We start from the raw sequence: 27,998 nt of genomic DNA, 5'->3' as shown, positions 1-27,998 counted from the left end.
ATGCATTTCTATTGAGAGCTGAATAACGCGTATGGTTCCCCCCTCCCCCATTCCCGCTGTTAGGCATCAATCATAGTACTGTTTAATAGGGTTTCTAGCCGATGGCGTTCTTAGTCTCAACATTTGTACTATAGATTTTAAATGTTTAGACGGGAAAAGTAAAGTAACACCACGACAAGCCGGTGTGTTACGCCGAAGGGTGAGTCTTTACCTGAATCACCCAAGCGTTAGAATTCAGACCTGTCGCCAATGCTAATGAGTTTTCTATTTTCGTCCATTCCGCAATCTTCAGTTTCCTTTGAGTGTTCCTTCTCATCAAAACAGCAATTAGCTCTCCCATAAGTCTAATTGACTCCTGTGACACCTCCGTGTGTGCAACATAATAAGCCATCTGAGGCTGCCTCTGTGTGGGATTAATGTCCCTTCTGGATTGAGGGATCAACTGAATTAATCGGCTTTCATTCATAATCTCTCAGAACGTTTCAGGCGATAGCATGTGAGCCGGCTTACTATGTTTTGTGTAGATTTGGGACGGATGGTAACACATGTTATTGGGTTCAATGAGTATTTCTCTGCGAGGTAGAAAGACACTTTGATTGAAGATGAAAGACAGCGACTGATGGAAGGAGAAATTACTTTAACAGTGAAAGCACCTGCAATGAGGACATTCTGAGTGTACATACTTATCGTATGTTCAAGGACATTACCCTTAGTATGTTTTATCGATTCAGTTTTGCCGTTTTCACAGAAGAGATTTTAGTAGCTTGAAATAAATGGCATGCGGTCAAAACTCCTCTGCAGCTGCTATCTAGTGAGAGTTTGTAAAGACATTGCCTTTTCCTAATTTGTATTGGGGATATTGTAGTTCTTATCGGTGAAAAAGACGTAATGTACATTTTAAGTACCCGTACTGTTATAGACATGTTACACGTTGACGCTCAACTCCTTGAATAACCGAACCCGAATTATTTGCTACTTTTTCGAGCGAAAGAAGAACTAAAATGGCGGGGTAGCGAGGTTTATACGGGCGAATCTGAGACCTAAATGTCACGCTGTGAAGTGTTCTGATGTTTCACGATAGGCTGGTAAGTCCCTGGCACACATGGCAGGGGCCTTGAGACGCCACACAAATCGCAAAACCTGGCGTCTTTCAAGAACTGGGTACACAGCGATCTGCCAAAACACCTATCGTTCATGCCAAGATCCATGATTGGGGAGGGGCAGATTTTTTTAAATTTTGTTGCCATGGCAAACCAAGACGGTAAGTTATGCTTACTGTGAGCTATTCTAAGATCAGGGTGCGCCAATAGCGTGCTGCATCGTTATAGCATGTTTAAATTGTATTCATAATATTCTGTTGATATTTAACTGGTACACCCTGATATTGGAATACCCGCAATCATATATGAGACGCTTTAAGAGACAAACACAATCTATTTACTACCATAGAATACTGATAAGACAACAAAGCTTGTTCGCAGATTTGTTGTGCAGTTCGTATAAATATCGCACGAGGGCGCGACTGAGCTGTCAAACTCGTACAGGGCCAATGACAGCGCTGAGACGGAATTCGACCGGTTTCAACTTTGTCTTTCTCAAGAGCTGTCAACCTCAGTTTGGTCTTGTAATGGTATTTCTTGTTGGATGCAGATAGCTTTTTCAGTGGGGCCGAGCAGAAGTGGTATAAGTTTTGGTCCCCTAGCAGCTAACCTACATTATTGAAAGTGCTGTAATTGGTGAATTCTTCCCCGTATGTGTGTTAGCAAGGAACCCTCATTTAAGTTTTAGAGGTGTAACTTAACCATATGCATCTTACTTTTGTCAACGGAACTCTCAAACTATGTTTTTGTTTAGCAAATGACAATTATGAAACTCGTGGGAATATCGCACACAAAGCGCATTCTCTGAATTCCACATGGAGACAACTGGGAAAAGCCAGAACTGCGACAGGTGCAGCGCAAATGCAGCAGCAGGTAGAACAAAGGTCCGTTCAGAAAGCACCTGCGCGTGCACACCTGGTTCTGCCGTGACGCCCTTTGTGATGGTTTCCGGCCTCCCGGCGGTTTACCGACAAACGCAATCTGGATCGGTCGACTATCTTTTACGACTGATAGACAAACTGTACACAAAGGAAAGAATCCAAGATACATCAATTACAAACTACAGGATATTTGTTGTCTAAAAATGTGGGTTAAGAGATTTTTTCGTTTATGGGACCAAAACACTGATCAGACGACTGGAGGCTTGCAGACGCCATATCGGGACATCTCTAGCTGACGCTGGCCTCGGGGCCTGCAAAGTGAAAAGACGATTTCACAGCCGTTTAACTTTAAGCCCATGTCACACCGGCATGAAAATCTATCGGCGGACGAGTCTGTGAGCTTACAGTGACATTGTAGAAAGCGACAAATGTTTGCAGGTCTCTAAACCCTGTACAATGTTATGGGGTCGATTTTCAGGGGAAAAATAAGCTCGGGTCTCTGGTGATTTCTTAAATTCGGCGACCTTCTGACGATCATCAAATACCGTCCAAGCTCGTCGACAGCTTTTGGATCTTGATCACCTATCTTTTATTTCTGTGTCTTCGCAGAAACGCTGAAACGTCTACGATTAAAACCATTGTGTAGGCTTCGTCAACTTCTGTCTAACGAAACGAAACGAAACACATTACTAGTATACTTGGTTGGTAACTCTGGTACTAAAAGGCATGACTATTGTTCTTGTTTTGAGCAGCAATTGAGCTGGTACTATATACTTATCAGTTGGTACGTCCACCAGTTCATTTTGTACGTCATGCACCCGGGGTAAAGAAAAGGCCTTGGAGATCAGTGTAGATAAGTATATTCTCGAACAGAAACATAGAAACATGTAAATTCCATTGATTGGAAAATAAGTGTTTTGAATGGTCCGGCACGAGACAAATATCTACACAATCTTTACTCTAGGCACGCTTCGTCACAATTATAAAATCTCGAGGGGGCAGTAACACGATAAACTGTCTGACAATTACAGATGTACATTAAAAGTCATTGACCACATGCATTGGTACACACGAGACGAATATCTACACAATCTTTACTCTAGGCACACTTCAAAACAATTATAAAATCTCGAGGGGGCAATGAAACAATAAAACTGTCTGACACTTAGCAATGTTTATCTTAAGGCATTCGCCACGTGTGAACAGTGAACATCTCTTCATGAGATTTAAAAGCATGTTTTTTTCTGAGAAAAATGTTTTAACAGTCGAAAATTTCGCAGACCAAGTCGACAGTTGAAACTTTCGTGTATCAAGCCAGGCTATTGTGTGACTATCTGTGGGAGATAACGGTGTGCAGAAGTTCCTTTGTTCTGGAGATGAATAACAAAATATTCAATCCGGCGTTATGTCGCCTTAAAGTAGCTTGATTTGTCTGAGTAACTTTAGAACCTTGCGCCGCAAGCGGCTTGTATTTATGGTCTTTAAGTGTTGATACAACATTAAGTTTGAACGCCAAAAGAGACCGACCAAACGTTTGATATAAGAACAAAGGATTTGGCCTGTTGTGATGTTTGGTTCTGTTTTACTAAGGACACGCCGTCGGCAAAAGGCGACTTGTCGAACCGGTCGGACCGCCGGTATCTCTCGGGGCGCTCCTCGGGAACATCTGCCGCACGTGGCGCCGATACTCACCGCCTTTGTTATTCAATCACTTTTGTCGGGAAAATTGCCCATAAAAACGCCCCACGTCTTCTGTCCGCAGTCACTCTTCTCCAGACTTCCACCGAGAGCGTGCCGACTTCTTCCCGACTTGAGTTCCACACGTCTTTGTTCGTGACGACATGGAGAGAGCAGCCGACAGTCCCCGCCCCGCAGGCTACGCCGGGTCTCGTGCCGAGTGGGTCCTGAAGAGAGCCAACGACTTCGACACCAAGGCGCGGTCGTTCCGCTGTGGTCGGTGCGAGCAGCCGGCGGCCTGGGTCTGTCTGGACCCGGTCTGTGTGTCCTACAACCAAGACAGAGTGGTGCCGCTGTGTGACAACTGCGACAAGCGGTCCCACCCGACCTCCAGCCCCGCCATGCACAGCCACCGCCGCCTGGGAGTCGTCCTGTACATCTCCATGCTGATGCTGCACCGCTACCAGAAGGTCGTCGGTCTCGTCATGGCGGCTTCTCCCGACAACAGTCGCCCGTCCACCCCCGTCTCCACCCGCCCCGACGAGGTCACCTCCAGCATGTCTCCGACAACCTCGGGGCGACTGTCACCTTCTCCCGCCCTGTCACCGCCCGAGTCCCCGGTGTCACCGTGCCCGCCGAGCCCTGACAGTTCCGTGACCAGCACGAAGAGAAAGCGCTGCAGTGACGACATCGCCGCCGAGCCCGTCGCCAAGGTGAGCCGCCCCAGTCCAGACCGCTCAGGCCGCTTCTCCCTGGCCGCCGACCTGCGACCCATCCACGACTCGTACGGCCGGATCCTGAGACGTCTGAGAGCGGACCGGTCTCTGTCCGTCTCCGAGGCCTGTATGCATGAACCTTTCGGCAAGCTGACCGTCAGAAACTACGCCGCCATCGCAGAGCTGAAGATCGTGGATGCCAAGCTGTACACCTCCGTGCTGGACAGCTACATGCGGCGGGGCGACGGGAGCGGCACATTGTCAGGGTTCGAGCGGGAGTGTCGGCAGGTGATGTCCGGGTACGTCCGACAGGTGGCCGTCATGAGGACCAGGAGAGAACTCTTGTCATGCTCTCAGTAAAGACTCAGACTAAAGACTACAGTGCATACCCAGTTGTGTATGATGTATATTTTATATAGATTATCGTCACTGTATGGCAGCATTTTGAATGCGACAGACCTGTTTGTTTCACTGTCTTGTACAAAACATGTGTGTTTCATGTGCACTTTTGTTTATTTTGAGAATAAACGTGAAGACCTACACTTGCGTTCTCTGTTTGATTTCTAGTCACGATTTAGATATTGTAGCATTCCTCTGGATAAGCTGTCAAATACAGGGTACATGGAGCACAAAGGAATTAATATCACTGCTATGAAAGTAATCTGAAAGCAGTACATATGCCCGACATATTGTAAATTGAGCACATGCGACGTTACAAAATTCCCCCAATTCCCCATATTCAGAGTATACCTAGTACAACTTAAGCGGAATTTCTTAACAGTAAAGAAATGAAACAGGAAGCTATCTTCAGAATGGGTACTAGTAGGTGGTACAATGCCCGAGTATGCAAAGCCTAAGACACTCTACCAGAGTCTGGTATTGTACATTGGGGAAGTTTTCCACATATCAAATGACAGCTTAAACCACACATAGTACCCGTGCAGATGGTCATTGATACCCATAGTTATCACCTTATTTGAGATTTTAATTGTAGGTTCTTGATTGCTTTACAAAATGCCCCTCCCCTCATGATGCAAATAGTATAAGGTGGCAGAACACAGTTTCGGCCTATGGGGACTTCTATAGGGACCACTGACTGACATCGACGCCGATTAAAATATAGTAGGGTGCATTTAAGAAACATGACAAACGAATATGTTTAAGTTGAGGTTACAATATACAAAATAACTGAAAAAAAAGTTGTGCTTTTTTACATTTTGACGGCCACTTTGATATGGGGTCATGCTGCAAAGGTCACGCGCATTTATACGCCGAATGGGCAAACTTCACAATCTCACTCGTAAAATCTAACAGACCCACTTATCATCCTACCCAACAGTAAAGTTTCTGCCTCGCTGGCTTTTACGTTATTATTCATACATACGTTTCAAGGTTTAGAGCGCACTATTTTTTCGGTTTGTACAACACTAAAAATAACTTTTTCACGAGATCCATTCAATTCAAATGAAAAAATTTCTGTCGATAAATGACTCTAGTCTACGGGCTAGTGTTTGGTTCCCAAAAAAAATCACAAACAGGCATCAAAAATCTACGCACACCACATGTTGGTTTAGCATTCTTAAACCGTGTCACAGCAGCGGCGGAAGTTTTCCACGCTCCTTTGTTTCGGTCGTTACTTTCAAAATGGCTCCCCACAGTTTCACACAGATGTCGTCATCATTACGTCATTATATCTCGGCATTTATCGCCTCATTTTCAGCTTCTCTCCAGGAAGTTTTATTGAGATTTTCGTGTTTTTTATCACATTTTTCGCACCTAGCAGTCCAAAGCCCTTGATGTAGCGGTGGTCGTTTTGGCGGTACCAAAGACAAAGGCATACCGGTAATGACGTGTCCATTGTTTCACCTGCCCAGGTGAGTTTTCCCGCCGTTTGACGCTGTGTGTGGTTCGGTTTTCTCAGCTTCCCGCTACTGAATTACTCGCACGTAATCCACGCTTTATACTTTTCTACGGTTCCATTTTTACACGTAGTGACATATTTCAATGTCTATGTATTTTATTTGGACCATCTGAGTTACCAAATTAGTACAATGAATCAATGTGATTCAAACATAGTTAACTACAACAGCGTTCTTGTATAGAGAAAACTACTACTAGTAGTAACGCACTGAAGTAATCTGCGTATCTTATCCTGTTGTAAAGATAGATTTGCTTCAATACTCCTTTGCCTGGGTAGTTCAAACACTGTTATTGACTTTCCTTGTTTAAACCACACAAACCACATAAATCGCATAAACTTAATAAGTGATCCTGCCTGTAGGAACATTCATTGATCGGAAGGCAATGCCTTGTTTTCTGTATCTAGGTATGGAAAACGAAATCAAGAATTACTACCTGGTGTTCCTAAATACAGGCTTTCTTTCCCACCATACATGGTTCAAGAACAATAAAAAATATGTGTAATTATCTCATCAGGTGTCATTAGTTCTCCCTGTGTGATACCTGTAGTGGGACATGTCACAGAACCGGCAACTTTCACCACTTTCTTCACTCCGACGTCAAATTTTACATCACATCTGTTTTATCATAGCAAGGAGGTTTGATTTTAAACCTCCTTCATTCTAGTGGTATTTTTCATTTTGTTGTCGACATAGTGTTAGAACAAGTGTTTGTTTACTCTCTGAAATCCTAACAAAAGGATTAGTTTTCACATTTTCCAGACAGACATGCCGACATTGTAACTTTTCTTTATATCACCGCATTTTGTTGTGTATTGGTGGCAATCGTTTGTATTTGCATATAATTTGGAATTTGTGCGATTGAAGGAAAATATTATAGCGTAATATATCTAGGAAAAAAAGTGCGCTTAGATATCCAACGTTAACTGTAGGTCTATATAGCATCGTTACATGTCGTGGTTATGACAAAGTCCTGATGTGTATTACTCGTCAAAGAAGAGACATGAAAACTCCATTGTCACCAACCTGTAAGAATGGGACTGGCAATTATAACGTCTATCGGCACGGCGGGAAAATATGGACAACTTGGCTTTGTTAGAAAAATTACCCCGTCAAATGTAAAGAAAACATCGTTGATTTGCATGAAAACATTGTGCTAATTACTGATTTGCAAATTGCTCCTAATTGGAGATTACTGTGAAAATTGCTTTCATTGAAAACTTTCGTTGCGAAGCTTTGAAAACCAACCAAATGAAACTTCAATACGGGACCGAAAATATTCAGGCCCATCGTCAAAGCAACAAATATCTTTATTCGACACCCATGACGAAATATCAAAAATAACCCAGCGCTAACTCCAATTTTAGTCCGTTTTAGCTTCACTTCTAGATCTATGGCTCCAGTGTACAATGTCACGTAAAAAGTCATGGAAACTAAGATGCATTTAGTACAAGTCTACGACGTTATCGTGCATTGGGATAGAATTTCAGTCACTGTAAGATTTTTGCTGATAAAACGCTATACATGTACTAGTAATTGCTCCTAAACGCTATAAAACGTATTACTAGTTCATGTCACTCTATGAATATCAGTACAAGCAGGGAGGTTGGTACAAGTTATTCTCATTTCTTTGTGCAATTACGTGAGTACAACAGATTTAAAGATTTTGCCATAAGCAGATTTGAAATATATCTTTGGATGTTAACGTTGTTAGAAAAGATACTGAAATCAACTATTAGCCACACCTGATTGTAATAATATATTATAGGTTTACATATACATGTATTATCTATTATTGCTTTGTAGGTAGAATTTTAAGATTTATTTTGTATTTTTAGTTTGTAGTTTGTAGCTGACGGTATGAAAGTCGCAGTACTTTGTTGCGTCCATAAAGTTTCTTCTTTTATATTTCATGCTCCAAGTAGATTGGTGGAGAGTTTGTTTATCACTTTAAATATTGATTTAAAACATAGATTTGGTTGAGTTAGGAAAGTTGGAGTAATAAACGTTCATACAGCAACAGACGGTCACCACAGAATACACATTAATTTGCGGCGACATAAATGGACTACGCATAATGCCAGAATGTCTGTCTGGAACATATGTTAAACACCCCTTTTGTAAAGTTTCTTGAAAAGAAAACAAACACTTGTTTCACAATCATCACAAAAGTCAAAGGCACCGCGAGGATAAAACAGGTGTGATATAATGAAAGTGGTATGGAATAAAATTACCCGTAAAAATCCTACAGTGATTGAAATCTTATCTAAGTACACGGCAAAATTGTAAACTTAGTTTGTACTTCTCACGACTTTTATACACTATTGCACACTGTCACCATTGATGTAGAACTAAAAATTAAACAAACATTGAGAATTTGAACAAAGCAGAATTTCAGTTGTATCAATTATTTTGGGGTATTTCATGTTTGTGGAATGTTGACTTTTGTTGTTTTGATATGATCAAGGACATGTCCTTGATATGGTGGACTAATTCTTCCTTATTTCTTGATGGGATTTACTTTCTTCAATGAAAACATGACGACGTTCACTTCAAAGCTTCGCAAAGTAAGAACAGCTATTTTCGTATTTCTCTCCAATTAGGAGCAATTACTAGTAAGAACTCAACAATTAGCACAATGTCGTGAAGCTAAAACGGACTAAAATTGGAGTTAGCGCTGGGTTATTTTTGATATTTCGTCATGGGTGTCGAAAAAAGATATTTGTTGCTTTGACGATGGGCCTGAATATTTTCGGTCCCGTATTGAAGTTTCATTTGGTTGGTTTTCAAAGCTTCGCAACGAAGTTTTCAATGAAAGCAATTTTCACAGTAATCTCCAATTAGGAGCGATTTGCAAATCAGTAATTAGCACAATGTTTTCATGCAAATCAACGATGTTTTCTTTACATTTGACGGGGTAATTTTTCGAACAAAGCCAAGTTGTACATATTTTCCCGCCGTGCCGATAGACGTTATAATTGCCAGTCGCATTCTTACAGGTTGGTGACCATGGAGTTTTCATGTCACTTCTTTGACGAGTAATACACATCAGGACTTTGTTATAAGCACGAAATATAACGATAACTACAGACCTACTAGGGAAACTAGTGGATGTTTTACGCCGGAATACTTTCCTTCTATCGCGCAAAGTTTATGTTATATGTACCAATACAAACGATCGGCACCCAATACACATCAAAATGCGGTGATATAAACAAAAGTTACAATGTCCGTATGTCCTTGGTCTGTCTGGAAAATGTGGAAAGTAATCCTTTTGTTAGGATTTTCAGAGTCTAAACAAACACTTGTTTCGCCACAGATGACAACAAACTGAAAAGTACTGCTAGCTATAGAATAAAACAGATGTGGTGTGAAGTATGATGTCTGTACATGTGTGAAGAAACTGGTGAAAGTTGCCGGGTCTGTGACATATCCCACTACAGGTATCACACAGGGGAGGATGAACTAATGACACCTGATGAGATGATGACACATCTATTGTTTATTGTTCTTGGACCATGTATGGTGGGAAAGAAAGGAGTCCTAAACTCCAGAAGGCGGTGTTATTTTCCACTAGATTATGTATCAATCAATACATAATCAACCGACTTTTTACAAAATTCTGCTTGTGGTAAATTTTACAAGATGTGTTTTTTAAAACAATATGATACTCACTAAACCCCTGCAGACCCTACCAGTGTATTCCCTATGCGTAAACATACATATTTAAACGTGGATATTTTCGGTGTAAATGAGGGTGGTTAAGCACGATATGAAGGCCAATTGTTAATAAGATATAAAAGAACACATAGCCAGAAGGTTTTTCTTAACCACCCTGACATTCTTTTTGTAATCTAATTTTTGTCAGGCATTGTCAGGCACATTGTAAAAAACACATAGGCTGAGGGTCACCTGGGGAATTTGGTAGAATACTGAACGTTTTGGATGCGCACGGGACTAGTGGGTACTTTATCGTATACTGGTAAAAATATTCATTTCTACTTCCTAAAATTACCATCTTTTGGAAAATAACTTCCCCCTCTGGACTTTAGGACTCACCAGGAACACCAGGTAGTAATTCTTGAGTCCGTTTTCCCATACCCGGGTACAGAAAACAATCCGTAGACTTTCTAGCAATGTATGTTCCTACGAGTTCTTATACTGCAGGTACACTTATAGCAAGTTTGTGTGATTTATGTGGTTTGTGTGGTTTATGCAAGGAAGTTCAAGAACAGTGATTGATAGCCTATGTAACTATGTTTAAACCTCCTTGGGTTATTTAACTGTTTTGATTTTGAAACTCAGATGGTACAAACATGTAGACATTGAAATATGTGACTAACGTTATACATTTTTAAAAGTGGAATCGTAGAGAAGTATAAGGCGTGAATCACGTATGGCAAAATATACTTATTCACTACTGTAGGGTTTGAAAACTTAACAACACACAGTAGCAAAGCAACTTTGGTGTGATCAACTACAATGGAGTCGTAGAAAAGCATGAACCAAGGAGGTGAACAGATCACTTTTATGAAGGTTTGAAAACCGAACCACACACAGCGCCAAACGGCGGGAAAACTCACCTGGGCAGGTGAAACAATGGACACGTCATTTCCGTCATGCCGTTGTCTTTGGTAGCGCCCAAACGACCGCCGCTACATCAAGGGCTTTTAACTGTTAGGTGCGAAAAATGTGATAAAAAACACGAAAATCTAAACAAACTCCCTGAAGAGATGCTGAAAATAAGGCGATAACAGCCGCGATCTAATGACGTAATGATGACGACATTTGTTTAGGGCTGTGGGGCGCCATTTTGAAAGAAATGTTGGCAACAATGGTGCGTGGAAAACTTCCGCCTTCTGTACATCTATACAGGAAAACCAATTGTACCAAGGGGTTTAGAACGGCCATCTAATCATTCTTAAGCCCTCTTTTGACTGAACCATCTTGTGGTTGTAAAGATATAAAGATAAAGATCATTCTAAAGGGGATGGGTTAGTCTGGGATCCAGCTTTGTTAGCTTCAGTCCGTTTCCAACGGTGGCGACTGAATTTAAGGCTTACTCACTCACTCACTCACTCTCCCATAGCTAGAATTTAAAACTAGAGCTAGAGAATTAAAGGTAGGAAAGCTAAAACATACCATACAATTACTTACAAATATGCGGAAGAAACTTCAAACTGTCCACATGCGACGATCTTCGTAATAGTTTATAGTTCACTATAGTATTTTCACCAAGGGAATTTAGACTATACAATTTGGGACATTCCATTCTATACGTTATGTGTGTGTTAGGGGAGGAGAGCATTTTGTATGAAGAACGAGAACCCATGATTAAACCCTAATGCAAGGTGATAACCACAGGTATCAGTGACCACCCGGGCGGGTCTATATGGGGTTTGAACAGCCGTACAACAATGGCGTGTGGAAAACTTCCGCAACGCCCTATGGTCGGCCTGTTACGGTGTCCCTGATCTATTCCTGGCTCTATCTGGTCAATGAGCTTTTCTATATAAAACCTCCTTGATCTGAACAAAATACTTTAAAACCTCCTTGGCTTTACTAAAGAAAGTTTGGGCGTAAATGGCACTGGCCCATTACGTATTTATTTAGCTTTGACTGCAAGAATCTTCTGTGGTTCACTCACTCACTCTCACTCTCTCCCATAGCTTAATCAGCCGTCGGGGCAGCATAGTTCTCTGTGAAAGCTTTCCACTGCCGGCGGTCTTCCGCCAGTCTGGTCATCTGGTTGGCTGAGTGACCAGTTCTGTGGTTGGGACTTCGTTTTTGTATACTAGTTACGGTGAGGAACTAGAACTCACAATCTCACGATTGTACGTGGTTTATATGATATCTAAGGGCGTACTGTTCAAGTCTGTTCTGTACTATAACCATACCCCTTGGAAGAAATGCAGCAAAGACAATCAAATAAGGTGTCTAAGATTTTATTCTCAAACAGTCTGACATTCACATTCAAACAAATCAACGAGCAATGGGAAACAGTATTTGACATCGGTAGGTGTGGAAAGATATCTTAGAAATATATACAGTATATACAGAGGAAAACACAATTGCACACGTTGCAAGTGCTTTTACATACAGAGCGCCAGTTCTTTATACATGTATCAATTTTTAGTCTTTACTGGGAGGATGTCAAGAGTTCTCTCCTGGTCCTCATGACGGCCACCTGTCGGACGTACCCGGACAACACCTGCCGACACTCCCGCTCGAACCCTGACAAAGTGCCGCTCCCGTCGCCCCGCCGCATGTAGCTGTCCAGCACGGAGGTGTACAATTCGGCATCCACGATCTTCAGCTCGGCGATGGCGGCGTAGTTTCTGACGGTCATCTTGCCGAAAGGTTCGTGTACGCAGGCCTCGGAGACGGACAGAGACCGGTCCGCTCTCAGACGTTTCAGGATCCGGCCGTACGAGTCGTGGATGGGTCGCAGGTCGGCGGCCAGGGAGAAGCGGCCTGAGCGGTCTGGACTGGAGCGACTCATCTTGGCGACGGGCTCGGCGGCGGTGTCGTCACTGCACCGCTTTCTCTTCGTGCGGCCCACGGAGCTGTCAGGGGTGGATGGACACGGTGACACCGGGGACTCGGGCGGTGACAGGGCGGGAGAAGGTGACAGTCGCCCCGAGGTTGTCGGAGACATGCTGGAGGTGACCTCGTCGGGGCGGGTGGAGACGGGGGTGGACGGGCGACTGTTGTCGGGAGAAGCCGCCATGACGAGACCGACGACCTTCTGGTAGCGGTGTAGCATCAGCATGGAGATGTACAGGACGACTCCCAGGCGGCGGTGGCTGTGCATGGCGGGGCTGGATGTCGGGTGGGACCGCTTGTCGCAACTGTCACACAGCGGTACCACTCTGTCTTGGTTGTAGGACACACAGACCGGGTCCAGACAGACCCAGGCCGCCGGCTGCTCGCACCGACCACAGCGGAACGACCGCGCCTTGGTGTCGAAGTCGTTGGCTCTCTTCAGGACCCACTCGGCACGAGACCCGGCGTAGCCTGCGGGGCGGGGACTGTCGGCTGCTCTCTCCATGTCGTCACGAACAAAGACGTGTGGAACTCAAGTCGGGAAGAAGTCGGCACGCTCTCGGTGGAAGTCTGGAGAAGAGTGACTGCGGACAGAAGACGTGGGGCGTTTTTATGGGCAATTTTCCCGACAAAAGTGATTGAATAACAAAGGCGGTGAGTATCGGCGCCACGTGCGGCAGATGTTCCCGAGGAGCGCCCCGAGAGATACCGGCGGTCCGACCGGTCCGACAAGTCGCCTTTTGCCGACGGCGCGTCGTTAGTAAAACAGAACCAAACATCACGACAAGCCAAATCCTTTGTTCTTTACTTGAGAGAATTTTCCGTGTTTTTTTGTTATAAACTTTGTGTTATATTAATACTTAAAGACTACATTTACACACCATTTGTGGCGCCGCGTTCGTAAGTTTTTCATGACGCCGAATTTAGCAACATGACAGTATTATGTATTTCTTCCTTCCGTCGTTTCTTCCTTCCTACCTCTACCTTTGGAACAAAGAAAATCAGTACCATCATTGTGTGTAAACAGAAAATAAACTTTCATCCCCCAGATATAATGAATCGTTGGAAATGCTTCCTTCACTTTAAACTTTCGGTCCTTCCTTCGGTTGGATTCACTTAATGTAGGGTCATAAAAAGAGAAAACAGTTTGAATTCTCTGGTAGGTACTAGTAGATGTGTTGTTGTTCTTCTGGTATACGCGCCATTGTTCTGCTGTGCAAATGTTCCAGTTTTCGTTATCCAGGGGCCTGTAATTTTTCCTCGTATGGATAGATCTCATTTCATATCCTACGCCTCAATTTTGTAGCAGTTAAATATCACTTTTTTTGTACTAGTAAAATACCATCACGGGTACATATCGACTGGCATTGCCTCGTAATTGCTTTGTTTTTGCGTTCATCAAGCTGGGAGCAAAGACCGGTGTTCCTTAGCACTACTCTGTTCATCTTTTCTTGTACGTCTCATAAACACATTGTCTGAGTGTTTTAATGATTTCATGATAGTCCAGTTTTTCTTTGTATGTATGATTTAATTTAGTGCTTTGACCAGTTTTTAACTACCGACATTTAGATGTTTCCAAGTGCCAGAAATAAGACAACTTGTGTGATGAAACAACAAATCTACTGCACAAACATTCAATCAAACATTCCTGTAGCTGTAGCGGTGCCGCGCGTTACGGCATCATGTGAAGAACAAAGGACACCGTGCCGACATAGGTACCGACGTTTGTCGGGCCGTTTCTTTATACACCCGCGCGCCGGTGTGTATTGTCGACTACTACGACATGTCAAATATGTGTATTTATACAAGAACGACGGTAAAACTCTACCATATTTGACTACTTGCGCTGATTCCCATGTTAAAATAGCCAAATCAAATTCCTTAACCAGGTTCTCAACTAGTTTCGTTGGTGTCCAGATTTGATGCTCGTTTCTGTGTCATTTGTCCTAACTGTGCACATCGCTTATCTCGCAACTATATTTTGAACATCGTGATCTCTAAACCACGGTTTGGATCTTTTTGTTTGCCAGATTATGCATTTGGTGATGAAATAATGATTTAACTGAAATTTACCACAGGAATCTAAGGATACTATTTGGTGTAAAACATGCATTTCTATTTTAATATAAATCTATATCTAAGTCTTGGGATAGACCAAGGAGGATTAAACCTCCTTAGATAGACACATGTACTTAAAATTTTTACTAAGGATATAGACCTTTGCACTTGCAAGTGCGAAGTAACCCGTGAAAGATGACTTTTCGGTAGGCAAGCAGAAATTATGGGACTTTGCGCGGCTTGCTTTCGCCAAGTTTATCAACGCTGGAAATATCAAAAATGACACGAACGCGTTGAGAATTAGTTTCTAAGTTCAAAATATTTGCAGTTTTGGCGCCAACATTTTACAATATGTACGTTAAAGCTGGGACTTAATATAGCACATTTGTTATTCTTTTGTCGCTTTTCATTCTTATGTCAACATTTTGTCGCATTCTTTTTAAACGCATCCACTACAAGGTTATAAAATTTACACCTTTTCACACAGCCGTACGATTCTCTTTATATCCTGTCATTAAGTTATTTACAGATGTGTGTGAAGTTTAGAAGAATTGTTACACAAACGAATTTTCTCCAATGTTTCGAGAAAGTACAATAGTAACAATAGATTTGACATGCAGATTTATTTATGTGTTAGCAGATTTTCACAGGTAGGTGGTCCGTGATCCGCCAGGTGTGCAGGTACGTTACCTGGACTCACCTGAGGTAGACGTATTGTTTAGAACAATAGGATTGTAATAAAATCTTACTGTTCACATTTACACAAACAACGGGGAGCGGAATCCGGCATTGCATACTGACGATTTAGAAGCTTAATAATCCTAATTGCTTTAGAAAACCATCACGATCAATCCCAACTTCCCCACATTAACGTACAAATACAACGCCACGTTCCTCTATCTTAAAATTCACCTCATAAATTATAGAAAGAGAGGTGATTTGAGTCAACCTCTGATTCCCCAAAAAATAAGCTTATCCTAACTTCACAACAATCGTATTTTTAAAATGTAAATATATTCTTCATCACAAACACGTCAAAATGACACCAAGGAATATACTTAGAGTTTATCTAGCAATTTTCCACATGGGCGAAAGGCACACGTGCTCCGTGCACACAACGAACGGCATTAGGAACTTGTGACTTCAAGAATACAAACAATGGACCTAGAAATGCAACATGTGCTTGTGTAGAGATGTGTGTTTAGTAAAATCTAGGAAATTCTTCGTTTTATACCACAAAGCCTGTGAACGGAACTTGGTCATATTAAGAGAAAACCAGAAAAATATGTTTCTGTACCGGTGCAAGTTAAGTCTGATGGCATTCTTGTACAGCGGGAATCTCACAGGACTGCGCCAAATTGCGCCCGGCATTCTTAAAGTAGGCGCAAATCGGCGGAAACCAGCGCGCAGTTCGGTGACGTACCCGCTTATGTTTTTGCCTGTACAAGTGTATAAACCGCCTTGATAAGACCATAGAATTTTACAAGTCCATATCTTGTGCCACGTGAAAATATAGAAATCTCGGAACAGATTGGGAAAATAAAGAAGGAGAAAGTCCCACGCAGTTCTCGGCAGGTATTAAAGAAGGTAATTATCTCACCTGGTGAGATAGAACAATAGAGAATTCATTACCATCATGATTACAATAGCTATTGTCCTATCGTGTGGCTCAAAGGTACCGCGTTACATCAAGGGACGTCCGCCATTTGGTGTGAAAAATGTGATAAAAAAAACATAGAAAAATACGGTACAATCGGCAATGGTGTGTGATAATTACTGCCTTTGTATACTCCACATACAGTTTGTTTGGTGGTATGCATATGGAACGGTAGGAAACAAAACACTGCGACAAACTTCCGCAACTAATGTAAGCTGGGACAATGTGAGAAACAGAATACCTCATGGGAAAGTGATATTCGAGCGTATAATGGTTTAAAAAGAAAAGATGCATTAAGGTGTATCGTAACTTTTGAAGATACCCTCTTGGTTCTCCAAAAGAGCCCAAAGCGATGTCAGATTTTCAGATCCAATCTTCTATTCCTTTCTATACATAGTAACGTTCTGATAATGCTTTGGATGCCTTTAAAGTGGAGAAAATTATTGTACTTTAGAATACCTCACATAAGGTTAATTTGATCTTATCTATTCATTGGTTTGGCTGTTCAGAACACACAGTCAGTGCTGCCTAACTGACCTGTGGCTGTTACAAAGCCAAAGGGTTAGCTCTGCTGAAAAAGACAATGAAATGGAATTGAGGTTTCGACATTGACAGAATAACAATCAACAACCGTCATCTAAGTACATAAAGACTATTACATATACATGTATATGTATACTAGTAATAGTCTCTACAGTGAAAGGTCAGGGTCAGTTAGTTTTCTTCTGAAGGGCGCAGTGATGGTGGCAGTGAGCTAAAAAAGCTTTGTCAGAAATTACATTTTTAGTATAACCAGTGGACTGAAACCTTTGGAAATGGAATATCCCGCCTTTCCTGATCTTTTGTTTCTGATACCATGATTGGCATGATACATGCACATACGTAGTTGAAGGCTGTTAGTTTTGGTGCAGCACAACTCACTGAAGCCCCACCCACGAAGCTGGCTGGCAGAAGCGACGTTCAGCGGTATATTGTCAAACTGCACGCCATTGTCTTCCCTTTGGATGTACCAAGGAGGTGACCTCCTTGGGTGTCCGAGAACAACCGCAGTGCTAAATTGCCCGGATTATCCAGCTTACGACTATGTTCCCACCCTAGGTGTTTATCCCTCTCCGTGACATTTCTTCAATACATGTACCAGAATCAGAGAAGGTTGCCTTGACATATGTTTGCATACAAACAATCCAAATATCTGATGATGGTCACATTCCCAGGGATGCTATCCGGGCATACGTGACTGTATGTTTTCTTGTGTTTACAAAGCTCTAACGAAGGCCACATTCTAAGAGATCCTTTCCGTCCATACGTGTGATTCTTGCTATGATGAAAGTCACATGACAGATCCTATCCGTGAATACGTGAGTGTTTTCTTCTATTTACAAAGCTCTAATGAAGGTCACATTTGAGAGATCCTTAATGTTAATTCTGCACACATGTGTGTGTTCATGTGTGTTTTCCTGTATTTACAAAGCTCTAAAGAAGCCCACATTCTTAGATATCTTTTCCGTTCATACGTGTGTTTTCTTGTTTATACAAAGCTATGATGAAGGTCACATGAGATATCCTATCCGTGCATACGTGTGTGTTTTCCTGTACATGTATTTACAAAAGGATGCTGATGGTCACATTCTAAGAGATGCTATCCGTGCGTACGTGTGTGTTTTCTTGTATTTACAAAGTTCAGAAGAAGGTCACGTTTGAGAGATCCTTACTTGTGCACACACTTTGTGTTTACAAAGCTCCAAAGATGGTCACATTCTAAGAGAGCCTATCCGTGTATACGTGTGTTTTCTTGTATCTACAAAGCTGTGATGAAGGTCACATGAAATATCATTTCCGTTAATACGTGTGGTTTTCCATGTATTTACAAAACTATGATGAAGGTTTCATTCTAGAGATACTATCCATGCAAACGCATGAGTCTTCTTCTATCTACAGAATTATGATCAAGGTCAAATTCTAAGAGATAAATTTTATACCATCCGTGCATACCTATGTGTTTTCTTGTGTTCACAAAGCTATTATGAAGGTCACATTCTATAAAGAGATGCTATCGGTGTATACGCATGCGTTACAAAGCCCTAAAGAATGTGCTTCCCTTTGTTTACAAAGCTCTGATGAAGGTCACACTCTGTTAGATACCAAGGAGGTTATATAACCTCCTTATAGATTCTGATCGCACATACTTGAGTGTTTTCTTGTGGCGTAAACGATCACACATAGAGTCTGTCGATTTAGCTGACTGAATCATGGTATCCCTTATTTAAGTGCTGTTTATATAAAGGGAAAGGATGAAAGAAAATGCCCCAACCCGTCACGCGTCAGACGTTTAAGTAATTCATCTTTAGTCACTGGTTAATTTGCTGGACTTAAGATCGTTATTCACAGATGTATCCTATTCTCAGGTCACTTGTCCAATTCCCAAGACGCTCGAGCAGCCATAGGGAAACTACGGTTACAGAGAGAACATTGCGCGTTTAGTACTACCTTTGTTACTAACGACAAAAGAACCTCAACGGAAAACATACTATGGTTGCAGAGAGAACGTGGTGCGTCTAGTGCTACCATGGTTACGACAGCAGAACATCAACGGAAACTATGGTTACAGAGGGAACATTGCATATTTGGTACTACCATGGTTACGACAACAGAAAATCAACAGAAACTATCATGGTAACATAGAGAACATGGCACGTCCTGTGCTACCATTGTTACGACAATAGAACATCAAAAATTGATGAAAACTATGGTTACAGAGGGAACATACTAGTAGTTAGTCTAGTGTCTACCACGGCAATGGCTGTCGTACACAGAAACTATGGTTACCTGTAAATTCAGAATAGAACGCTTGTGTATATATGGTATCCATTTACGGCTACAGGTAAACGGGCCACTTACAATTCTACAGACTTAGAATTCCACGTCCATGTGGTATAATCTTTGTCTTCTTTTCCTAACAACCAAAGTTAACGCAGGTGGAGAGCAAACAAACATCACGTTATAATTATTTGACTGTGCTCGTCACACATGGACAGATACCACGTGCGCATACCCAGTGTTTGCTATGATGGTCTCGCACATTAAAAAAAGGCGCCATGACCCACACTGGACGCTTTCACTTGCAAATTGTCTTCATTCTACCACAATTATGATGAGTGATATTTGTGAGTGAATTGTGACTTATAGTGCAGCACAGCCTTGGATGAGATAGAAAACAGAACATATTACGGGATGAACTACAAGAACATTAGCCTCGAAAGTTCTGCGATTTTCAGTTTAGACAACTCTTGCGCCACCTCCGTCTAATCCTCGCACGAGCCCTTAATCCACTGACATTTAAGGTAGAGGACAAAGAAGCTGTGAAAACTAGCATTACTACAGTGATGCAGTGTCCAATTTAGTCTTCACTGCGTAAAGTGATTCATTATAGTTGACCGATTTAAATATGTTTGTCTGTGATATTCAATCTGCCTTGATCGAGTCGGTATGTTCTGATAGTTTAGTACTGTAGCTACCCCGTTGTTCCAGTAAAGTGCGGGTCACCCTGGTTTAATCCGTGTAGACTCACAACAAAGAGGACAGTTTCATGCTTTACTGTTATGATACTTTAATACCTTACTCTGTTGGACAATTCGCGATATCTGAAGAAGACTCTGTTTGTGTTTTTGTAGTTTTCTGTTTCTGTTTATGTCACGCCTCAGTCTGTAGTGTTTGTATGTGACGACAGAGTTAATTGGACTTTCTGACGCCGTTTGTTTTGGTCTGAGCGCAGAGAGAAGGCATGTGTGCTTAAGGCTGTGTGGAGAACTGGTACAACCGGTTCAACAACTGCTGCTCACTCGAGCGCACCCTCTAACAGCTGCCGCGTGGTCGCACGGCTTAATTCACTGTTAATCTGTGAAATCGTGGCCCCTCGTCCGCTGTCTAGCACTTAAAGCCTCAATAGTAGTAGAACTGATTGTCGCGTTCAGATTTGAAACTGCTGGAGGATATATGTCGTTGGTGAGAGTCTTTGTTGTCGCGCAAACTTGTTTGAGGTTACAACACCTTTCTGTTCCAAACTGGCAGTACTGAGTGTGTGCGGCCTTGGCGAGGTAACCGAAGAATCTGCGGCATTTGCCTGACTCAACGCCGTGAAACCATGGAGGAGAGGGGCCCCGGAGAAGGGTACGAGGGCTCCCGGGCGGAATGGATCTTGAAGAGGGCCAACGACTTCGACGCCAAGGCGCGAAGTTTCAAGTGTTGTCGGTGCGGAGGGTCGGCGGTGTGGGTCTGCCTGGACCCGGTGTGTGTCGCTCACAACGATTCCAACGTGCTGTGTCTGTGTGATGAGTGCGACCAACGCTTCCACCCGGCGTCTCACCCCGTCATGTGCCGACACCGCCGCCTGGCCATGGTGCTCTACATCTCCCTCATCATGCTCTACCGCTACCAGAGGATCGTGGAGTTCATCTCGGCGACACCGGCGAACGGCACCGCCGGGTCGTCAGCGGGCTCCCTGGCGTTTCCGGACGAAGTCAGCAGCTCGACTCAGCCCGATGTGACGCCCCAGCCTGTGACAGAGGTAGAAGTGGTGTCCGAGAAGGTGATAGTTGAGTCTGTAGCTTCTAACGTCGCGCCGACGACGTCCACCGAGGACAACGCCACTCCAAGCCGTCGAGCATCGTCCGCCAGCGTCGCGTCAGGTGAACTTACGATGTTAACCTCTCCGACCAATAGAAGTCAATTTCTCGAGGACGATCTTAAGTCTATCCACGAGTCGTACGCCGTCGTGCTGGACCTCATGCGGCGGGACAACTCGCTGTCTCTCGCCGACGCCTGCCGACGGGAACCCCGAGGGAGGCTGACGGTGAAGAACTACCCCGCCATCGCCGAGCTGCGCCTCGTGGACTCCGACTTCTACGACGACACCGTCCGGGAGTTCCAGCGGCGTCCGAAGGGGTCCGGCACGCTGTCGGGGCTGGAGCGGGACTGTCGCAGCGTGCTGGCGGCCTACAGCGAACGGGTCGCCGCCATGAGGAAGGGAATGGAGCTGCTACCTTCAGCGTGTTTCTCACCGTCTTAAAACTCTCACACCTGTAGTGAAAATCATGACAACTATATAATATATAATATTCCTGTTTGACGGATCACTTCATTCACTTGTTAACACCCCTACTGTTATATTTATATTGATTGTGGTGTAAAATCAACTTTGTATTGATGTGATGAATAATTATAACAACCGTCCTATATACACGGATCTTAATGCATGAAAATCATTTGTATGTAAGTGTTTGACGAATAGAAATGGCCCACATATTCGTTTATAGAAAGTATACAGTTAAGCAAAGAAAGCATGTTGCCTACGTTTAGATATATCCTATCCCTTACATTATATCCCTCACAAGGCATGTATGCCAGGAAACATTAAGATATCGAGATCTGCATTTTTTGCAACTTTGTGATTTTCACATAATACTACTGCGTGATATACTAATAAATCCCAAAGCCCACTGACTAATAAATTATCATTATTATGAGTTTATTTCTGTGTTTCTTGCGTTCAAATAACACAAGACTAGGCAAAGTACCTCAGTAACCATGTGTACACCAATGACTACCTCAGTTTGTATTATCCCTTTGTGCCCAGTTAGGACTATATCCCTTAAGGCTACGGTTAGCTGCTTTTGGTTGTCGGAAGATTCATTTTATGGGTCAAACCGAACCGGTCTGACTAGTAGATTTAGTGACAAAAACTGTCCCAGCGTAAAAAGGTAAACAAACCGCCGTGTTCCAGCATTGGTCTCAAGACACAGAAATATAGAGAATTTAGAAATGAGATCTACACTCAAGATATGGTCTAAGTGTGAGTAGAGGTCTTTTAAGACTGCTATGAATGAGTAGAAATCTTAAATCACCTTCTTATAGACTCATGCTTGGGAATAAGACTTAAGGGAAGTCTTAAGCCCCTATGTCACCGGACCCGCGGCACGTTGGCGACCTCGCTGCGACCGAGCGATTTGACAAAGCGCTGAACAAATTTCATCGATAAAAAACTAATCTTTTTACGCTTTTCCTGTTTTGTTGTCTTTTAAGTCATACAGTACGTTTTGCATGATGTTCCCATTATAAAGTCAAGGATAACACAAATCCAATTGAGGACTAAGTGAGACCTCCAACGTGCCGCTGGTCCAATGAGATGGGGGCTTTACTATTGTCTTCTTGCCCCACTTACCTCTATGTACAGTCGTGCGTTAACTTGAGTGTCGTGTGATACAGCATTCATGTGATGCAAGGATCAGTATTGCAGAATCCATTCTACATAGATATACCTGGGATCACCACACATAGACCAGACATATGGGAAGAACTAGCAAACTAGCACTACCCAGGGCTTGAAATTCATTCAGCTAACCTAAAGACTTAAGTGCATTCACAGGAAAAAAAATTGGGTGCACAGCATACAATAAAGTGCAATGTAGATGTCAGCAAAACATATTTACAAGCCCCACTGCCTCTCTTAAGAACTTCGATCACACTGTTCTTATCTGTGTAATTCTAGTGTGCTTACTAGTACTACAGAGGTTACACATTCACTGTTCTCACACTGAACTTATGTGTGTAACTCTAGTCTGCATACTAGTACTTCAGAGGATACACATTCGCTAGCTGTTCTCACACTGAACTTATGTGTGTAACTCTAGTGTGCATACTAGTACTACAGAGGTTACACATTCACTGTTCTCACATTGTTCCTATGTGTGTAACTTTAGTGTGAATACTAGTACTACAGAGGTTACACATTCACTGATCTCACACTGTTCCTATGTGTGTAACTTTAGTGTGCATTCTGATACTACTGAGGTTATACATTCACTGTGTGATCACACTGTTCTGTGCGTGTAACTCTAGTGTGCATACTAGTACTACAGAGGTAACACATTTACTGTTCTCACACTGTTCTATGTGTGTAACTTAAGTGTGCATTCTGATACTACTGAGGTTACACATTCACTGTGTGATCACACTGTTCTGTGCGTGTAACTCTAGTGTGCATACTAGTACTACAGAGGTAACACATTTACTGATCTCACACTGTTCTATGTCTGTAACTTTAGTGTGCATTCTGATACTACTGAGGTTACACATTCACTGTGTGATCACACTGTTCTGTGTGTGTAACTCTAGTGTGCATACTAGTACTACAGAGGTTACACATTCACTGTGATCACACTGACAGTCAGTCACTGTACTTATGTGTGTAATTCCAGCGTCCTTCACATTCAACTTTGGCGTCGTACAATTTATTGCATGTCAGTAACAGGCCCGACGATGTTCTACGACAACCTTCGCCGAATGTTTCCACAACACATTCACAACAATCCCAAGAATGTCCACACTTTGCTGCCATGTCGTGCAATTGTGACCGACCCTTATCTGACTTTGTTTATGATTCCGTCCACCTTCTCAGGCGTCGTAAAGTCTATACATTTCAATGCATTTCCACCAACACTGTAAACTCCGTGTATGTTTGCATTACTTATGTAAACTCTTTGATACTTCAGTTGATATTTCTGATATGACGACGACGTGAGTTTGCAAAGGATTAAGTTTTCACATGCCATGTGTTCGAGCATAGTATAGCCTCTCTTGCAGGCTTTTCATAAGACACTTTAACATCACCGTTTTTTATGGGTGCGTGTTGTTACCTCCGTAAAAACGGAGGTATTGTTTTTGGTCTGTGTTTGTTTGTCTTGGTGTGTGTCCGCGGTATTGGAATATTGTAGAGTGACAGGATGTGAGGCGGAAGATGTGTGTACCCGGAGGTTGACAAGATGGAAAATTTCCCTTGGCCAAATTTGTATATGCAGGTAAATGCATAGACAGAACTGGCCGGAATTTACAATAATGAATAAAACAAGAAATTGACAAAAAATTCCAGATACAGTACTTCATGAAGGTATGACATCTTCGATTTCTTGTTCTATTGTTGTTATCATATTGAGACAGCCACACTGCAATGCTGTGGCGGCTACAGTTCCGGTAAAGAACCTAACTAGAAAAATGGAACTAATAAAAGGCCCATCCCAAAAGCCCGTAAACCGAGACTGACCGCCGCGGGAGCTACGCTAACATTCCGTTACCTTATCTGATCCCCAGTCTTCTCCTGCAGCCACTTTGTCCCCTACAGGCGAGATAACGTGGCGGGGAGGAGAACTAGAAATTGGAATGGCAATGTTTATTGACGTCTCCTTGGTAACGGTCACGACCAAACGCCAGGTGCATCATAGTTAGAGAAAATCATAGTGGCAATGAAAAGTTTTCTAGCTGTGGACAGTTGGTTCTGTCATAAGCTGGATTTACACAAGTGTTTTTAGTCGACTTGAAGTCGGCTCAGGACTGTAAAAGGAGAACTCTAGACCACTCAAGTAGCGTTTTCTAGTAGGATAACTCTACTTGGGCAGCAAAGAAGCTCCTCACACACAGCTCCGAGTCGACTTCAAAAACCTGTGTGTGAACCATAAACCATAGTCTCGCCGGAAATCATTCGACAAAGTAATCGTACGATTTTGACCTCGCCTTTAACGTATTTGTGTATCAGACAACAGCATAACCGCCCTTTGTCGTCCAACGTGAACCCAGTATACCAGCCAGTACCATGTACACACACAACGTTGTGAGGTTTGTTCATGGATTAGTGAGAACGGTCCTGTCGGCAATCGTTAGCTTTGCAAACACTTCAGACTCCAAATTGTTCAACTGAACTCGCTAAAACGTAGACTTTGAACCTGTCGTATTTACCTGTCAAAGGTGTTACACGAAGCACCTGACTGTTGCTATACCTGTACAGGGAACACACAATAGTTCAACTTTAGTTTAGTGTACAACATACGGAGTAACGTCTTTTTTTCTGGTGTAGTTTACAGATATGTAGGAGGGGTCGTATGCTATAGTTTTGATGTAAGATGTCGGCAGTAGTGTTTGTAGTTTTAGTCGTCTGTGTCGGGTGTGCTGCGAATGGTAAGTTGTATTTCCTCTTGCTCTTTATTTCTTTCCCTCGCTCTCTCTCTCTTGTTTGTTGCCATACTTTTAGAAGGTTTTTCTGTATTTTCAAAACAGAAGCTAATGTACTGAATCGTAGGCGTGTAAAATCTGTGTTTGCAGTCATTTTGAGGTGAAGCTTTACAATGTGTAAAATAATGCTTTGAGTCACGCATATCTTTCCAATATGGATGCAAAGCTAATGCATAATTGTGACATTTCATTACGTAACATTCAACATGATATATTTGTAAATGAAGGTATGTTAAAATACAGTTTACAACGATATTTTCCTGAATCGTAAACGAAGATAAGATATGCGTTGTCGTCTTCTAAAGATGTAGACTTTTCTCGTGTATGTCTAACGTTATCTGTAGGTTAATATATAGATGTGTTGTTAGATGTGTTTACTGTTGCAATATTTCATAAGTCGCTAGGTGGCGTGTGACTGTACTAAAGCTCGCCGTACCTACATCCGGGTTCGGTCGCTTTTGATGTGTGGAATTTGATCACATTAATCCCGATGCTTTTAAATAGTACCATAAACTAAGAACACGCATTGTAGATTACAAACGTTTTAGTATGCATCTTAGTCTTCACTTAAGATTTAGAGAACGCTGGCTTTCACAACAAGCTCTTGATATGAACTTTCTCAACGAAATATAAGAAGAGTTGTTTGTTCATGTGGTAAGGTACCGTTGTCATCCTCGTCTATTTTTCGTTCACAACGCATGTTTACTTAATTAATAGATAAGGTATAATAAATCCAAACAGACGTCACCAATGCAGTTTTTTTTTCAATATCTTCTTATCATTTTCTGGTAATATGTTTAACCTGCAAGGAAAGTTACCTGTCTTAGAATGTTAAACATTTCATTCAAACTTCGAACCCAGATATACCTACGAAACAAAAATCTCACGTGACTAGCCATAACTGCTGCAGGTACTTTCGGTCAAAAAATAATAAAACGTGATCAAAAAAATTGCAGACACTGATAACAACATCAGAATCCTTTCTTTTACCACAGGTCAAGACTGTGTGGAGGGCGACGGTTCTTCATACAGAGGTGAAGTTGCTGTGACGTCATCCGGAATCCCCTGTCAAAAGTGGAACAGTCAGGTGCCGCATAGCCACCTGTTTATGCCCCAGATCCATCCGGATTCCGGACTGACGGAGAACTACTGCCGGAATCCGGCCGATGACGTCAGACCGTGGTGCCTGACGACGGATCCGGACGTGCGGTGGGAGTACTGTGACGTACCGAGATGTGAGAACACAACGGAACGGAAGACGGAACGTACGTTTGCAAACTTTCCCTTTGCTTCTCCCCTCTATTTTGCAATAATCATTAAGTTGTGCATGTTCATCTTATGTTGAGTGTTATCTAACCCCAGCCCCTATTTTGCATGATACAATAGATTAGTACTTTTTGTATTCGTTCTACGTTGAATACAGTATTTCCTGTTCTTTCTGCAGGCCCCATCAGACTACCATGCAGAACTGGGGACAGCTGCTTGAACTGCCCAGGTGCGTCGACAGGGGGCGTAAATTACTGCTGCCCATGTTGTCCAAATGGTGAGAGTCTTTCAAATTCTTCTTTGGTAACGTTCTGTACTGACCGCTAGCAAGGAGGAGACGACAGCAATGGCATCAAACAAAGTTCTAAACAAGCCTTTCTAAAATTCATATGACCACAACCATACTTCCATCGTCAATATAGAGATTAAAGCCAACAATTGAAACCTATTGTTTCAAAGTTTGCCGACTAAGTCAAAAGTCACACAAGTTCGATTGCATCATTCTCAGCTCTTTCTTTTTTTGTTTCATCTAGACGCTACTTTACATTTCGATGCCGTCAGTGAGAACTGTTACTGTGAATCGTTTGCTGAACTTTGTCCGAGAGTTCCCGACAGTACGAGTCAACCTACAAAGCAACCTCTGACACAAAGGCGGGGCGATGTGCCAGTAGTTCCGCGAACAAGATTTGATGTACCGTCAAATGCCGCTCTTTCAGGTAAAAAAACATCTATATCTCGATTTTATTCTTTGATTTTACGGTATACTGGCGTTTAATGTAAACGGGGGATAGGTGGAAACACTAGAGTAAATCTATATATATTTATGATATAATGTGATTCGCTTGAGCATGTATTTCTGTATTTGTTTTCATATCAAAAGTATTAGCAAAAGTATTGACTTCTTTATACAATTTTCCTTGCAGGTTGTGTTGCAGTTCCAGTTTTGACCGCAAGTGTCCTCGTTGCAACATTGCCAAGGCTGCCGTAAAAGATGCCAGTAAATTGTGTATAAAACAAAACTAAACAAAAAGGTTATCACTATCATCAATGGTAAAGCCAATTTCAGTATGGCCTGAACAAGTGTTTGACTAATGTGGAATAAATCCATGTAAAAATGAAAA

The 27,998-nt window shown here is 42.4% G+C and overlaps 1 protein-coding gene across 3 annotated transcripts; it reads left to right on the top strand.

The window, feature by feature from the left end:
- Positions 1-1,063: 1,063 nt before the first annotated feature.
- Positions 1,064-27,998, top strand: LOC136444630 (plasminogen-like). Of its 3 annotated transcripts, none has more exons than XR_010757297.1 (5): positions 1,064-1,085; positions 26,607-26,876; positions 27,056-27,154; positions 27,411-27,593; positions 27,801-27,998. XR_010757297.1 is itself a non-coding variant. In XM_066442277.1 (5 exons), exons 1-5 carry the CDS (start codon positions 25,503-25,505, stop codon positions 27,863-27,865), a joined length of 624 nt encoding a protein of 207 aa, XP_066298374.1. In that variant the 5' UTR covers positions 25,321-25,502; the 3' UTR covers positions 27,866-27,998. The 3 variants fall into 3 exon arrangements, 2 of the variants coding, with proteins under 2 accessions (XP_066298374.1, XP_066298373.1); XM_066442277.1 differs by lacking the exon at positions 1,064-1,085 and adding an exon at positions 25,321-25,557 and having other exon boundaries at positions 27,056-27,106; XM_066442276.1 differs by lacking the exon at positions 1,064-1,085 and adding an exon at positions 25,321-25,557.

The sequence above is a fragment of the Branchiostoma lanceolatum genome, chromosome 11 (genome assembly GCF_035083965.1).
Source record: "Branchiostoma lanceolatum isolate klBraLanc5 chromosome 11, klBraLanc5.hap2, whole genome shotgun sequence".
Classification (NCBI taxonomy): Eukaryota; Metazoa; Chordata; class Leptocardii; order Amphioxiformes; family Branchiostomatidae; genus Branchiostoma; species Branchiostoma lanceolatum.
This window is presented reverse-complemented; position numbering and strand designations above follow the sequence as displayed.

What these genes read in the sequence shown, in the direction of transcription:
- LOC136444630 (XM_066442276.1), top strand. Translation starts at nt 25,503, where the DNA reads ATGTCGGCAGTAGTGTTTGTAGTTTTAGTCGTCTGTGTCGGGTGTGCT. An exon ending in AACGGAACGGAAGACGGAAC is followed by an intron (nt 26,877 to 27,055) that starts GTACGTTTGCAA and finishes TTCTTTCTGCAG; the next exon opens with GCCCCATCAGACTACCATGC. An exon ending in GTCAAATGCCGCTCTTTCAG is followed by an intron (nt 27,594 to 27,800) that starts GTAAAAAAACAT and finishes TTTTCCTTGCAG; the next exon opens with GTTGTGTTGCAGTTCCAGTT.